The following is a 16,648-nucleotide window of genomic DNA, read 5'->3' as shown; positions in this document are numbered from 1 at the left end:
TATTTTATGAAAGGTTTAGTTGTATATTTACTGACAAAACAAAATATTAAACATTTTGTGCACATCCAGCTCTGGAGAACATGAAGAGCCCACAGCACTGAACCCCATTGAAAACCTCCTGGTTCTTCCACCAAATATTGATTTCTGAGCTAAAACATTGATGTTGTTTCTTTTCTATATGAATATGAACTTGTTTTCTTTGCATTGTTTGAGGTCTGAAAGCATATTTGTCTTTACTTTGACCATTTCTCATTTTCTGCCAATAAGTACTAAATATTTGTTTGGGATTTCAGAGACATGTTGTCAGTAGTTCATAGGATAACAGAACCAAGTTCATTTTACTCAAACATAAACCTATAAAAAGTAAAATCAGAGGAACGGATCATTTTACGTGGCCTCTTAATTTTTACCAAACAACATTCATATGTCACTTTGTTTTAAAGTGATTATTTTTACTGTAAATACATTTTAATGAGAGTTTGTTTTTAGAACAGTACACAGTAAACCAGTTTGTGCATAAATGGAAAATGGAAATAAATTACTGGTGTTTGTTTTTTATGTTGTTTTCAAAGAAGACTCTTAACCAGAGTGAAATGCTTCTGTATTTTATCACAACAGGCATCAGTCTTGATTAATAAAATACTACATCTATAACTATCGGTGTGTCTCCACGTGTTAAACATAAGTTTGAATAAAAAGTGATTACCTATCCAGGGTTCCCCCAGGATGGCCTCCAGGCTTTACTTCTGCCCCCACCAGGATAAGAATCGCTTATTTATTTAAGTCTTTTTAAAATGTTTGCATTTTTTAAGACTGTATAGTTGGTGTTCAGGTATTAATCTAACAATCTTTCATGTAGCACATAATTATGAAGTGATATTTTTAAATTTCCTGTCAACTTTAAACATTTTTAAGTCAAAAACACAACGGGCCGCTGGATGAACGACTGACCTAGCGAACAAAACCAACCAAACCTAACAAGTTTACTGGGGGAAACCTTGATACTAATGCCACTGCCAAGAACCATCTGTTAATTCTGCACAAAATGCAGAACTCTTAACATAATAAACTGATTTTTGTTGACTGTACGTGTGAATTTATCACTTAAATCCATTATTTTATACCTCTTTTATGTTACATGTTGGCATCTTATTGTTGTGCATTCAAAGACATAACTTTAAATTTACAAAATATACAAAAAAAATTTAAAATTGAGTAGAAATAAACCTGTGACCCCCAAAACCCAGATCAAAATTAAACAGTTTCAAACCAAACTTTAATGGCTTCTAAAGGTTTTTCTATTTACTCCTTATTAAAGAGCACAAATCTGCATACGGATCACAAACGTTGCTGTAAAAGGATAATGGATGCACAATGAGCCGGACCGTCTCACTCGTTGCTTCGATGTAAAGCTTGTTACCATGCCAACATCTCTTCAAGGACTAGTCTCTGAAATCCATGGTGGCCAGAAAAGCTCTTTAAAGAGTCCTTCGATATCAAACAGCCAACAGTCTGACTTTTTTTCAGAGTCTCTGCTGGATTCGACTACTTTTCTCATGTGCAGACCTTTAAAACTATTAGTCTGTCTCACTTGTTTCTTTTCTGTTTTCGTAACTACGTTGCCGACTGAAATGAATGTCACATACATCACTCTTGACGGTCACATAGAGGTTGAAAGATACAGATATGTCTATTTTGTCTTCATGTTTGCAGGTTATGTTCTGATCCTGTCCAGCAATTCCACAGTGTTTTGCCTGATTGTGATCCACAGAAACCTCCATGAGCCCATGTATGTCTTCATTGCTGCTCTGCTGATGAACTCCATGCTTTTCAGCACCGCGGTCTACCCCAAGCTTTTGATCGACTTTTTATCTGAGAAACAGATCATAACGTATGAAGCGTGTGTCTTCCAGGGTTTCTTGTTCTATTCATTGAGCTGTTCTGAATTCTTGCTGCTGGCCGCCATGTCTTATGACAGATATGTGTCCATATGTAAACCTCTGCAATATCCAACCATTATGAGGAAAAGAAAAGTGATTGTTTTTCTGGTTTTGTCTTGGCTCGTGCCTGCCTGCCATCTTGTTGTGCGGGCTGTTGGATTTGCCCACTTAAAACTCTGCAGCTTTACCTTGAAAGGCATTTACTGCAACAGCTCAGTGAATTATAACTTCTGTGTGCCTTCAAGAGCGCTGTATATTTATGGCCTGGTGATTCTGTTCAATGTCAGCCTTCTTCCAATAGTTTTCATACTCTTCACCTACACAATGATCCTGATAGTGGCCTGTAGGAGCGGTGGGGATGTGAGGAAAAAAGCTGCACAGACGTGTTTACCTCACCTGCTGGTTTTATTAAACTATTCCTGTTTGCTGACTTACGACGTGATTATTGTCAGACTGAAGTCTGAGATTTCAAAGACTGTAAGTTTCGTGATGACGCTGCAAATAATAATGTACAGTCCTCTTTTTAACCCAATCATATATGGACTGAAAATGAGAGAAATTTACAAACACCTGAAGCGGTTGCTCTGTCACAGTGAATTATAAAGCGATTATAAAGCGACGGCTGTTTTAAGCTTTGGCCGGTTTTGTCTTTTGTCCATCCCTGGAAAGGATTATTTTTGAAAACTTTGTAATCGTTGGAGGTAAACATGTAGAATTTGATCAGTTTTGTGTGTTTCACACATCTAGAAAAATCATAGTCTTAACTAGTTTTCCTCAAGTTTGTTTCAAAGCCTGTGTAATTTAAGACAGGATGAACTGCTGTTATAATTCATGATATTTTCTTTGGTTATTCTGTGAAGCTAAAGAAGCTCCTTGTGCCTACGGTTTGTTTGTTTTTTTTGTTGTTTTTTTCTTGTAAAAACATTTTAAAATGCTGCACAAGTTTTCTTTAATAAAGCCTGTCAGTGACGTTGTCTTATCTAGCAATATTTTATGAAAGGTTTAGTTGTATATTTACTGACAAAACAAAATATTAAACATTTTGTGCACATCCAGCTCTGGAGAACATGAAGAGCCCACAGCACTGAACCCCATTGAAAACCTCCTGGTTCTTCCACCAAATATCGATTTCTGAGCTAAAACATTGATGTTGTTTCTTTTCTATATGAATATGAACTTGTTTTCTTTGCATTGTTTGAGGTCTGAAAGCATCTTTGTCTTTACTTTGACCATTTCTCATTTTCTGCCAATAAGTACTAAATATTTGTTTGGGATTTCAGAGACATGTTGTCAGTAGTTCATAGGATAACAGAACCAAGTTCATTTTACTCAAACATAAACCTATAAAAAGTAAAATCAGAGAAACGGATCATTTTACGTGGCCTCTTAATTTTTACCAAACAACATTCATATGTCACTTTGTTTTAAAGTGATTATTTTTACTGTAAATACATTTTAATGAGAGTTTGTTTTTAGAACAGTACACAGTAAACCAGTTTGTGCATAAATGGAAAATGGAAATAAATTACTGGTGTTTGTTTTTTATGTTGTTTTCAAAGAAGACTCTTAACCAGAGTGAAATGCTTCTGTATTTTCTCACAACAGGCATCAGTCTTGATTAATAAAATACTACATCTATAACTATCGGTGTGTCTCCACGTGTTAAACATAAGTTTGAATAAAAAGTGATTACCTATCCAGGGTTCCCCCAGGATGGCCTCCAGGCTTTACTTCTGCCCCCACCAGGATAAGAATCGCTTATTTGTTTAAGTCTTTTTAAAATGTTTGCATTTTTTAAGACTGTATAGTTGGTGTTCAGGTATTAATCTAACAATCTTTCATGTAGCACATAATTATGAAGTGATATTTTTAAATTTCCTGTCAACTTTAAACATTTTTAAGTCAAAAACACAACGGGCCGCTGGATGAACGACTGACCTAGCGAACAAAACCAACCGAACTTAACAAGTTTACTGGGGGAAACCTTAATACTAATGCCACTGCCAAGAACCATCTGTTAATTCTGCACAAAATGCAGAACTCTTAACATAATAAACTGATTTTTGTTGACTGTACGTGTGAATTTATCACTTAAATCCATTATTTTATACCTCTTTTATGTTACATGTTGGCATCTTATTGTTGTGCATTCAAAGACATAACTTTAAATTTACAAAATATACAAAAAAATGTAAAATTGAGTAGAAATAAACCTGTGACCCCCGAAACCCAGATCAAAATTAAACAGTTTCAAACCAAACTTTAATGGCTTCTAAAGGTTTTTCTATTTACTCCTTATTAAAGAGCACAAATCTGCGTACGGATCACAAACGTTGCTGTAAAAGGATAATGGATGTGTAACCTGCAACCCACAAGAACAGGTTAATTAATTTACTCTCTCTCTCTCTCTCTCTATATATATATATATATAGGAAGTTGGGCCTAATCAGAAGATTTTAAATTCGAGGGAACCCAGGTGTGAGCAACAACAGAACACACAGTGTCTACAAGAAAAGAGCAAATATTTAATATAATAAACAATTGTGGATCCACATTTAAAACAGACCAACAAATACTGCACGCTTTTAAAAAAATAAATAAATAAATAAATTGAATACTTCAGTCTCCAATGAATCAAATGAGACTCCAATGAGTCTCAAAGTCTCTCAGCTGGTGACCAGTCGGGTCACTATCTACCCGTGCGCCTGGTCCTCTGGGCTGGGGCTCGCCACCCAGGTTCAGGAGAAGAGGGTCTTGGAATCTTTGGCCCTCCAAGCCAAAAGTGTACTGTACAAACTCCAAAAAAAAAAAACCTGACCTATAACAAGGCCAAAGTAAAACATTTTAGCACATAAGATGCCAGCATCACTAAAGCTTAAGCTATATTTAATCATTTCTCAAGTTCTTCTTATTGTTTTTCTTTCATGTTGTACATTGAAAGAAACAACAAGTTACAGAACACAATTATTTCCAACATATTAGTAAAACTAAAGAGATTAGCTTATATGTGGTAAAAACAAATATAATGTACATTCAATCTTAAAATAAATGCAATTACATAAAACAAATACAACATACACAACAATAACAATACAAAATCTTACAATCCATTTTATTTTATATTAAATTTGATAATTTAATAGGTATTTTAGCCAATTTTCACCAAATTTTCTTAACCAACTGCCGAGCGCGTGCGATGACTCACCGATGCTCTGAGCCGTCAACGGCTATTTTTCGGGCTTCAGCTGTTCACGGGGGAAACCCTCTGAGATCTAATAAAACCGAATTTAGTATTTTGAATTATATATTTAGTGAATTTATATTAATATTGTTTTCCTTACCAATTTCCAGATTCGTCAATTTCTTTCTTTCTTTACGGAAACGACCGTCAGCTGTTAGCTCTCCAGCGTTCTCAGGGAAACAACCGTCAGCTGTTCTCAAGCGTTCTGAGCGAAGCAACCGTCAGCTGTTAGCTTTCAAGCCTATCTGCCGTGCTCCGAACGAAACAACCGCCAGCTGTTAAAAAGGGGCGGGACGATCAACCCCATTGGCCGACACAAAACCAGACCGCGCCAGCCATTGGCTGCCTAATCTGTCAATAGAAGCTAACGCTAAAAGCATATTTCACATTTTTGAAGATTTACGTAATTACCTTTTAGCTATTTTGGTAGAATAAGACATTGAATCAACATCTATTATTATTTTTTGTGTGTGTTTTTAAACACTGGGTTACACTGTCCCCCCTTGGAACATGCAAGTCCCTTTGCATGGGATGGGTTGTTTTGAAATGACAGGAATGCTGGAACCCTTAAAAGTGGTTTCAAGTTCAGGTTCTATCAAGGCACTAGTAAAAGCAAGGCTTAAGCCATGGAATAGGGACTGAGCAATGGATATGAGTGGGTTCCCTAACTGGCTATACTGGAGCCTCTTTGGTTGAGTGGTTTGTCTCTCTGAACGTCTCACAGGATTTGTGGTTTCATGACTTGGGTGGTTGGGTTTGTCCTCTGATACATTTTGGTTACATACACTTTCACTATGTAGGTTAGGTTCACTTTTATAATCACTACCATGGGTCAAACGTTCAGTACTTGCTAATGCTTCAAACTTCTCTTCAGAAGGAACTACCGGGTCACTGCCAGGAACGTCATCACAATCGGGTACATTGTTGAACTCAGGTAGGTTTTCACATTCAGGTGTGTTGTCACATTCAGGTGTGTTGTCACATTCAGGTGTGTTGTCACATTCAGGTGTGTTGTCACATTCAGGTAAGTTGTCACATCCAGGTAAGTTGTCACATCCAGGTACAGTGTCACATTCAGGTAAGTTGTCACATATAGGTAAGTTTTTAGGCCATGTCTGTTTTGGAATCTCATAAATTCGCGTGAATTTGATTGGCTCTGGGACAGGTTGTTCTCTAAGCCAATAGAGCTCCTCGTTTTCAGGTTCAGGAAGATTGAATTCTTCATTTTGCTCAGGGGACTGCCGTGTTTTAGGTTTGCAGACCCGATTTGGCGGAGTTGGATTTTCTTCTGTGGGAGCAAAGAACCCGCAAGGTAGAAGAAGGTCACGATGGACAGTGCGCACTGACCCATCTTTAGTTTCAGACTTAATGGTGTAGACTGGCAGATCACCAGCTTGTTCTACCACAACATAAATGTCTGTCTCCCACCTATCGGCTAGTTTATGCTTACCCCTAAGACGAACGGCTCGCACCAAAACTCGGTCTCCGGGTTCTAGTTTGGATGGTTTTACGTGCATGTCAAATCTGGCTTTATTTCTGTCTGCCATTTTGTTAGCATTTTGGGTTGCTAGTTTATAGCTTTCTTGGAGAGTTGTTCTCAGTTTTTCCACATATTGTGAGTGGGACTTAAAACTTTTGTTTTGGAGAGGTAGGTTGAATGCAAGGTCAACAGGTAATCTGGGTTGACGACCAAACATTAATTCATAAGGTGCAAATCCGGTTGTGTCATTTTTCGTACAATTGTACGCATGGACCAATGGTTTTACAAAGTTGCGCCACTGCGTTTTGTCTTTATGTTCTAAGGTCCCAAGCATACTTAACAAGGTGCGGTTAAAGCGTTCCACAGGATTCCCCCTAGGATGATAAGGAGTGGTTCGAATCTTGTGAATGCCCATGATCTTGCAAAGTTCTTTTATTACGTGTGACTCAAAATCTGGCCCTTGATCACTATGTAATCGTTCAGGGATGCCATAAGGAACTATAAAGTGATCCCAAAGACATTTTGCCACGGTTTGGGCTTTTTGGTTAGAAGTTGGGATGGCTATGGCATACTTAGTGAAGTGATCAGTTAGTACGAGCACATCCTTTGTGTTGCTTTGATCTGGCTCAATGGATAAGAAATCCATACAAACCAGTTGAAGCGGTCTGGTAGACTTTATGTTCACAAGCGCTGCAGCTTTTTCCGGAGGGGTCTTTCGCCGCACACAGCGGTTGCATGTTTTGATTCTGTTCTCGATGTCAGCTGCCATACGAGGCCAATAAAACTGTTAAAAAGGGGCGGGACGATCAACCCCATTGGCCGACACGAAACCAGACCGCGACAGCCATTGGCTGCCTAATCTGTCAATAGAAGCTAACGCTAAAAGCATATTTCACATTTTTGAAGATTTACGTAATTACATTTTAGCTATTTTGGTAGAATAAGACATTGAATCAACATCTATTATTATTTTTTGTGTGTTTTTAAACACTGGGTTACAGATGCACAATGAGCCGGACCGTCTCACTCGTTGCTTCAATGTAAAGCTTGTTACCATGCCAACATCTCTTCAAGGACTAGTCTCTGAAATCCATGGTGGCCAGAAAAGCTCTTTAAAGAGTCCTTCGATATCAAACAGTCAACAGTCTGACTTTTTTTCAGAGTCTCTGCTGCATTCGACTACTTTTCTCATGTGCAGACCTTTAAAACTATTAGTCTGTCTCACTGTTTCTTTTCTGTTTTCGTAACTACGTTGCCTCCTCAAATGAATGTCACATACATCACTCTTGACGGTCACATAGAGGTTGAAAGATACAGATATGTCTATTTTGTCTTCATGTTTGCAGGTTATGTTCTGATCCTGTCCAGCAATTCCACAGTGTTTTGCCTGATTGTGATCCACAGAAACCTCCATGAGCCCATGTATGTCTTCATTGCTGCTCTGCTGATGAACTCCATGCTTTTCAGCACCGCGGTCTACCCCAAGCTTTTGATCGACTTTTTATCTGAGAAACAGATCATAACGTATGAAGCGTGTCTCTTCCAGACTTTCTTGTTCTATTCATTGAGCGGTTCTGAATTCTTGCTGCTGGCCGCCATGTCTTATGACAGATATGTGTCCATATGTAAACCTCTGCAATATCCAACCATTATGAGGAAAAGAAGAGTGATTGTTTTCCTGGTTTTGTCTTGGCTTGTGCCTGCCTGCCATGTGGCTGTGGCTATCATTCTGTTTGCTCATTCGAATCTCTGTAGCTTCACTTTGAAAGGCATTTTTTGCAACAATTCAGTGATTTATCTTCTCTGTGTGCCATCAAGAGCGCTGTATATTTATGGCCTGGTGATTCTGTTCAATGTCAGCCTTCTTCCAATAGTTTTCATACTCTTCACCTACACAATGATCCTGATAGTGGCCTGTAGGAGCGGCAGGAATGTGAGGAAAAAAGCTGCACAGACGTGTTTACCTCACCTGCTGGTTTTATTAAACTACTCCTGTTTGCTCACTTTTGAGGTGACTATTGTCAAACTAGGATCTGATATCTCAACAACTGTACGTTTCATAATGACATTGCAAATAATAATGTATAATCCTCTTTTTAATCCAGTCATATATGGACTGAAAGTGGGAGAAATTTACAAACACCTGAAGCGGTTACTCTGTCACACCAGAGGAAAGCGACGGCTTTTTTAAGCTTCTGCCGTTTTTGTCTTTTCTCCGTCCCTGAAAAGGATTATTTTTGAAAACTTTGTAATCATTAGAGGTAAACATGTAGAATTTGATCAGTTTTGTGTGTTTCACACATCTAGAAAAATCATAGTGTTATCTAGTTTTCCTCAAGTTTGTTTCAAAGGCTGTGTAATTTAAGACAGGATGAACTGCTGTTATAATTCATATTTTCTTTGGTTATTCTGTGCAGCCAAAGAAGCTCCTTGTGCCTACGGTTTGTTTGTTTTTTTGTTTGTTTTGTTTTTTTCTTGTAAATACATTTTAAAATGCTGCACAAGTTTTCTTTAATAAAGCCTGTCAGTGACGTTGTCTTATCTAGCAATATTTTATGAAAGGTTTAGTTGTATATTTACTGCCAAAACAAGATTTTAAACATTTTGTACATATCCAGCTCTGGAGAACATGAAGAGCCCACAGCACTGAACCCCATTGAAAACCTCCTGGTTCTTCCACCAAATATTGATTTCTGAGTTAAAACATTACTGTTGTTTTTTTTTTTTATATGAATATGAACTTGTTTTCTTTGCATTGTTTGACATCTGAAAGCATCTTTGTCTTTATTTTGTCTTTATCTCATTTTCTGCCAATAAATACTAAATATTTGTTTGGGATTTCAGAGACATGTTGTCAGTAGTTCATAGAATAACAGAACAAAGTTCATTTTACTCAAACATAAACCTATAGAAAGTAAAATCAGAGAAACTGATTATTTTACGTGGCCTCTTCATTTTTACCAAACAACATTGATATGTCACTTTGTTTTAAAGTGATTATTTTTACTGTAAATACATTTTAATGAGTTTGTTTTTAGAACGGAACACAGTAAACCAGTTTGTGCATAAATGGAAATAAATTACTGGTGTTTGTTTTTTATGTTGTTTTCAAAGAAGACTCTTAACCAGAGTGTACGGAGCCCCCTAGGGGACATGGGGAATTTTTTTTCTTTTGCGTTACCTCGCAAAAACTTTTTATGCGTTCTCAGAAAAACTTTTATGCTACCTCGAAAACCTTTATGCTCCTCAAAACTGTACTGATCAGTTATGCGGCATAATTAAATACTGTAAGTCTTTCTTACGGTGGCCGCCGTACTTTCTGATTTAATATAAGGTTATGTAAGGTTTTTCCATGAATGTTCTTATCTCGTTGTGAAATATCTGAAGTTTTATATCTTTCTTTAGAATACAAAGACAACACAAACCTATGATATAAACAGAAACCTAACGTAAGTAGGAAAGAATTATAAATACTGTACATCCAAACTATATTTCTGAGTTATTATCGCGGCGTAATAAGTCATCTGACAGTTTTGATTGTGTCTCTGTTGTGTTGGTTGCCTGAATGGTTTAAAGAGCTGCTTTTATGTTCAGTTCCATCTCAACCTTAACAGACATAAATATGCGGTGAATGAATCGATTTTCAATCAGTTTTTTGCACCAAAGACTTCATAATAATAAACACGTTTTATTATTAAAAACACGACAAACTAATTATGGTAAAGGGCCGTATTGGGTTAACTCGGGGAATCTCATCTGTCCGTGTATCAATTAGCTCCAAACCACTTCTTTGTTCTGTCACATTTATCGATTTATTCCATTTTGATTATTATGCTCCAAACTTTGCAAGGACTGACCAACCCGCTCACCGTTTCCTCATACACACAAACCAGCAGGCCAGTAACCTTCCCATTCATACTTGATGACGTCACTCCCACATCGGCACACCCACCACCTAAGTGTCAAAGTCGCGTGCTCCTATCATATCAATAATTACTTATTTCATTCATATGGCTCTTACAGAGCCTAAGTGAAAACGTGTTTATTATTATGAAGTCTTTGGTGCAAAAAACTGATTGAAAATCGATTCATTCACCGCATATTTATGTCTGTTAAGGTTGAGATGGAACTGAACATAAAAGCAGCTCTTTAAACCATTCAGGCAACCAACACAACACAGACACAATCAAAACTGTCAGATGACTTATTACGCCGCTGTAATGAAGGTTTTCATTACTTATATAAAAACACCTAAAAGGGGTTGAATGATGAGACAAATACAAATTGAAGTATTTTATTGTTTGTGTTTTGTCCAGTGGCACCTCAGCTGGAACTGATGGTGTCCTGTTAAAATAAAACAAACAAATGGATGGGTTTTGTAACTGTCTGAAATAAACTGAAATGTTTGTAGAAATGGCTTACCTCTGTCTCTTCCTCTGCAGGGTGTTCAGGCTAAAAGATTCCCCGGGGGCCTGAACACCTTATAAAGGTTCCGGAAGAGACCAAATGCAGATGGAAGAGGGGGAGCGATGAAACTATGTATTTTAGAAGTGTAATGATTGGATTTATATTTATAGAAAGGTATTTTAGAAATGAAAGGGCAGCTTAAAAATGAAGAGTGTTGTTATGATTATGTTGAAGATTTAGTTGTTTTGTTAAGATTGTCTGTATATAGGTATTTTGTCCTACCCTGTTTCTTGGTGGGGTTGTTAATGGGAGCAGCCAGGGACTATAAAAACCTGTATGTTGGCCACATTGCAGGTTAGTTGGTGTGGCTGCTGCTAAGACCCAGGGCCATTGTAAGCAGGATTGTCTCTATGTTAAATGTTGGAAAATAAACACCTGGTTGGTCTGCACTATTTCTCTGCCTCAAGACTCCTCTGTAAACCAGCCGCTAAGGGCCATCCTAACAAGTGGTGTCAGAAGCTGTGGCCGGAGTCACAAAGTGGAGTTGAGGATGACGAAAGACAGAGAAAAGAGGAAGCAAGACCAACAGGTGGAGCCTGATGAGGGAGCAAAATCATCTGCTGATCAGGTGGGCGTGGCACCCAGCAACCCTGAGAAGATTGAGGAGCTTGCAGATTTGGTGAAATCGCTCATTGAGTCTCAATCAGTGAGAGACCAACAGCTGGCAAAAGAAGCTGCTCGTCAAGACCATAGATGGAAATCTATGCAGCATCAGTTTCATCAAATACAGCAACAAGTGTATGATCTGAGGCAAGATTCTGGAGGTGACCAGCTACAGTCAGGAGCACTGCGGCCTCAAGAGGACAGAGAGGATCCAGGAGAGGGGACAAGTCAACTGTCTTCGGATGCTGGACCTGAGAGGGATTTCAGCATGCACAGAGAACCTAAGCTACATCCTCTACTACCTGATGATGACATCGAACATTTCTTGACCACTTTTGAAAGAATGGCCCAGGTTTGTCGATGGCCAAGGGAAGAATGGGCCATCCGCTAATTCCCTATTGACTGGCAAGGCACGAAGTGCTTATGTTCTGATGGATTTTGCAGACTCAGAAGACTATGACAAAGTGAAGGCAGCCATATTGCAAAAGTATGAGATTACAGCTGAAACCTATCGTCGGCGTTTCCGCTTCTTTGGACATTCTTCCTGGAGAGACTCCACAAGAACTGTATGTGCGCCTCAAAGAAATGTTTTTCAAGTGGGTTAAACCGGACAAGGCAACAATAAAAGAAATTGCAGAGACAATGATCCTGGAACAGTTCCTGAGGATGGTTAACCCTGAACTGGAGGTGTGGCTTCGTGAGCATGACCCAAAGACAGCAGAAAAAGCAGCACAACTGGCTGATGTCTTCACGGCAGCTAGACGAGGGACGAAACACCGCTCTTTTGGCCGAGACTCCAACTTTGCCCACAAAAGTAAGTCCTTTGGGGATGAACGGGGTGGTGGTCATTTGGAGAACAGGACATTTTCTAGTGGTAGGCAACTTTCCTCTAGTAAATATAAACCTGATTCTGCTAAGAATGCCCTTTTCGTTCTGGCAGGCAAGACATAAGGTGTTATTTATGTAATGGACTGGGCCACACTCAGTACTTCTGCCCCCTTACTAATCAATCTAAGCCATCCCTGTTTTGCACAGTCCCCAGACCCACTACAGGTGTTTTTCATGATGCTGCTTGTACTGCACCAGTTCTGGTTAATGGGCAGCGACAGACAGCCTTGCTAGATACTGGGGGGTTTCAGACTGTGGTTTTATCTTCCTTAGTACCTAGAGAAAGGTGGACGGAAGAGAAATGTTACATAAGTTGCATACATGGCGATAAACATGAATATCCAATGGCTGACATATATCTGACTGTGGGAGGGCACACATTTTTTATGTCAGTGGCTCTTGCAGAAAAGCTGCCTTATACTGTTGTTCTGGGTAATGATGTCCCCATTATTGCAGACCTCATTCAGCAAGCAGAATTACATCCTCACAAACTACTGATGCCCACACACCCAGAAAACTTTCCATCACAGGAAGTAACTGATGCTCTTTTAGCCCAAACCATAGAGTACCCATGTAAAGTGTCATCTGCAGGACACAACATGGTCACTACAAGGGCTCAAAGTGCTCAAAACACCTTGAGGGAGTTACCATTTTTTGAGGAAGTATGGGAAATGGGACCAATGAAACCTTATAAAACCAAGGCTGAGAGAAGGAGGGACAAGATGAGAGGTTCTGCTGGGCAAACAGATAACACTTTCAAACCATTGCAGCTGCTAGATATCAATCTTCCAGCTAATGTGGGTGAGCTTCAGAGACAGGACCCAACTTTAAAAGGTTGGTTTGAGAAAGTCATAGAGGTGGAAGGAAACACACAGGGCACAGCAGGATTTCTTGATGAAGCTACTTATGTAGTAAAACGGGGAATTTTGTATCAGTGTAAAGGGGATGTAGAGGCCTTGGCCTTACCACAACAGTTCAGAGAGAGAGTAATGGATCTGGGACACACAGTTCCATGGGCTGGACATATGGGATTTCAGAAAACACTGTGTAGAATTGCCAGAAGATTTGTGTGGCCAGGAATGTATACGCAAATATCACATTTCTGTAAGTCCTGTGTTAAATGTCAACTCACTTCAGGGAAAAACATTTCTCAGGCCCATCTTCAGCCGTTACCCATTATTGGCTCTCCTTTTGAGAGAATAGGGATGGATGTAGTGGGTCCCTTAGAGAGAAGCTCAGCAGGCAACAAGTACATCTTAGTTATATGTGATTATGCAACTCGGTATCCTGAAGTTTTTCCCCTGAGGTGTGTGAAAGCCAGAAATGTGGCTAACTGTTTGATACAACTGTTCTCCAGAGTAGGGATACCTAAAGAGGTTTTGACAGACTGTGGAACAAACTTCATGTCTAAGCTGTTGCAACAAGTCTACAAGTTGCTAGGAGTGAAGGGAATTAAGACCACCCCCTATCATCCTCAAACGGACGGGCTTGTTGAGAGATACAACCAGACTTTAAAGAACATGCTGCGCAAGTTTGTTTCCACTACAGGAGCAGATTGGGACCAGTGGTTGCCCTATTTGCTGTTTGCCTACAGAGAGGTCCCACAGGCTTCAACTGGATTTTCACCTTTTGAACTTCTCTATGGACGCCAAGTGAGAGGACCATTGGACCTCCTGAAGGACTACTGGGAACACCCTGAATCAGCGGAGGAGAACATCGTGGCATATGTGGTTAAGATGCGACAGAGGTTGGAGGAAATGACAGCTCTGGCACAGGAGAGCATGAAGACAGCACAACAAAGCCAGAAAAGGTGGTATGACCAGAAATCTAAAGAGAGGGTCCTGAAACCAGGCCAGCAGGTCCTATTGCTGTTACCAACCTCAGATAACAAGTTGCTTGCCAAGTGGCATGGCCCATATGAAGTGATTCGACAAGTGGGTAAGGTCACATATGAACTGTTTATGCCTGACAGAGTGAAAAAACATCAGACATTTCATGTGAATTTGCTGAAAGAATTTCAGGTGCGTCAGAGACCAGTGCCGCAGCTCTTGATTTGTGAGGTTCAAGACGAGGAGGTGAAGGAGAAGTTTTTGCCCTCCAATGAAACACAACTCAGTGTGGTTGATCTGTCTCATCTGTCAGCAGCCCAACAGGATGAGGTTGCTGCTCTGCTGGATCATGAACTCTTTTCAGAGACTCCAGGTTTTACAGACCTGGTACAACATGACATCTGTCTCAAGAAGGATGCGCCAGCTCGGCAGAAGAGTTACAGGATTCCAGAGCGGTTGGTGCCACAGTTGAAGAAAGAGATAAGCTTTATGTTGGAACTTGGCATCATTGAAATATCAACCAGTGAATGGTGCAGCCCTGTGGTTCTGGTACCTAAAAAAGATGGTTCACTGAGATTTTGTATTGACTTTCGTTATCTGAATTCTCTGTCTCAATTTGATCCATATCCTATGCCCAGAATAGATGACCTGTTGGAAAGAGTTGGAGGTGCAAGATACATTACTACACTGGACTTAAGTAAAGGTTACTGGCAGGTGGCACTCGCACCGCAGGCCCGCAAGCTGACTGCATTCAGGACACCATTTGGTATGTATCATTTTAAAGTGATGCCATTTGGTCTGCAGGGAGCGCCTGCCACTTTTCAAAGACTTATGGACCATGTTTTGAGGGATGTGTCAGACTTTTCAGCAGCCTATTTGGATGATGTGGTCGTGTTCAGTCAAACATGGAAGGACCACATGTTCCATTTACAACAAGTGTTGGGATGCATCAGAGCAGCTGGGCTAACCATCAACCCCCAGAAATGTGCCATTGCCCAGAGGGAGGTGGCCTATTTAGGCTATATTATTGGTTTTGGCAAGATTAGACCACAGGTGGGGAAGGTGGATGCTGTTCATAATTTCCCTGTACCTACAACTAAGAAGAAAGTGAGGAGCTTCTTGGGCCTGGTTGGATGGTACAGGAAGTTTATTCCTCAGTTTGCAGAACGCTCAGTTGTGTTAAACAATTTGACGAAGGGTAAGTCCCCAAATAAGATCCAATGGACTGAGGAATGCAACACAGCTTTTGAAGATCTTAAAAACGCAATCTGCACAGAGTCTATGTTGCACACCCCAGATTTTGAGAAGTCCTTTACACTGCAAACAGATGCTTCAGGGGTGGGTCTTGGGGCAGTTTTGTTGCAGGAAGTGGATGGAGAGATGAAGCCAGTCGTGTTTCTGAGCCGCAAGCTTCTGGACAGAGAAACCAGATATTCAACGGTGGAGAAAGAATGTCTAGCAATGAAGTGGGCCATCGAGTCATTGAGATACTACCTGCTGGGGCGTCATTTCTTTCTGGAAACAGACCACCGGGCCCTCCAGTGGTTGCATCGGATGAAAGATGCAAATGCACGGATTGCTGGATGGTACCTCGCTCTGCAACCATATAACTTCACTGTACATTACAAGGCTGGGAAAACCAACACTGCAGCTGACTGTTTGTCTAGGATTCCTGAAAGTTAAGGTACTGTGAGCTTCTGGAGAGGGGGGAGGAAATGTAATGAAGGTTTTCATTACTTATATAAAAACACCTAAAAGGGGTTGAATGATGAGACAAATACAAATTGAAGTATTTTATTGTTTGTGTTTTGTCCAGTGGCACCTCAGCTGGAACTGATGGTGTCCTGTTAAAATAAAACAAACAAATGGATGGGTTTTGTAACTGTCTGAAATACACTGAAATGTTTGTAGAAATGGCTTACCTCTGTCTCTTCCTCTGCAGGGTGTTCAGGCTAAAAGATTCCCCGGGGGCCTGAACACCTTATAAAGGTTCCGGAAGAGACCAAAGGCAGATGGAAGAGGGGGAGCGATGAAACTATGTATTTTAGAAGTGTAATGATTGGATTTATATTTATAGAAAGGTATTTTAGAAATGAAAGGGCAGCTTAAAAATGAAGAGTGTTGTTATGATTATGTTGAAGATTTAGTTGTTTTGTTAAGATTGTCTGTATATAGGTATTTTGTCCTACCCTGTTTCTTG

General features: G+C 39.8%; 2 protein-coding genes and 2 long non-coding RNA genes across 4 annotated transcripts; 2 read left to right on the top strand and 2 right to left on the bottom strand.

Moving 5' to 3' along the window:
- The first annotated feature begins 1,421 nt into the window (after nt 1-1,421).
- LOC122840264 (olfactory receptor 11A1-like) lies at nt 1,422-2,543 on the top strand. The gene has a single exon (XM_044132534.1). The coding sequence runs from the start codon at nt 1,422-1,424 to the stop codon at nt 2,541-2,543; it is 1,122 nt and encodes a 373-aa protein (XP_043988469.1).
- A 1,960-nt stretch (nt 2,544-4,503) lies between these two features.
- LOC122839790 lies at nt 4,504-6,198 on the bottom strand. Its single transcript, XR_006372108.1, has 3 exons — nt 5,282-6,198; nt 5,146-5,212; nt 4,504-4,758 (listed from the first exon to the last, which is right to left on the bottom strand). It is a non-coding gene; the product is annotated as an uncharacterized LOC122839790 (long non-coding RNA).
- Nucleotides 6,199-7,662: 1,464 nt separating this feature from the next.
- On the top strand, nt 7,663-8,852 carry LOC122840263 (olfactory receptor 11A1-like). Its single transcript, XM_044132533.1, has 2 exons — nt 7,663-7,701; nt 7,860-8,852. Exons 1-2 carry the CDS (start codon nt 7,663-7,665, stop codon nt 8,850-8,852), a joined length of 1,032 nt encoding a protein of 343 aa, XP_043988468.1.
- A 2,089-nt stretch (nt 8,853-10,941) lies between these two features.
- On the bottom strand, nt 10,942-12,099 carry LOC122839789. Its single transcript, XR_006372107.1, has 2 exons — nt 11,084-12,099; nt 10,942-11,005 (listed from the first exon to the last, which is right to left on the bottom strand). It is a non-coding gene; the product is annotated as an uncharacterized LOC122839789 (long non-coding RNA).
- Nucleotides 12,100-16,648: the final 4,549 nt, after the last annotated feature.

This window comes from Gambusia affinis, linkage group LG11, assembly GCF_019740435.1.
Source record: "Gambusia affinis linkage group LG11, SWU_Gaff_1.0, whole genome shotgun sequence".
Classification (NCBI taxonomy): domain Eukaryota; kingdom Metazoa; phylum Chordata; class Actinopteri; order Cyprinodontiformes; family Poeciliidae; genus Gambusia; species Gambusia affinis.
Note: the sequence above shows the minus strand (reverse complement) of the source record. Positions and strands in the feature narration are given on the sequence as shown.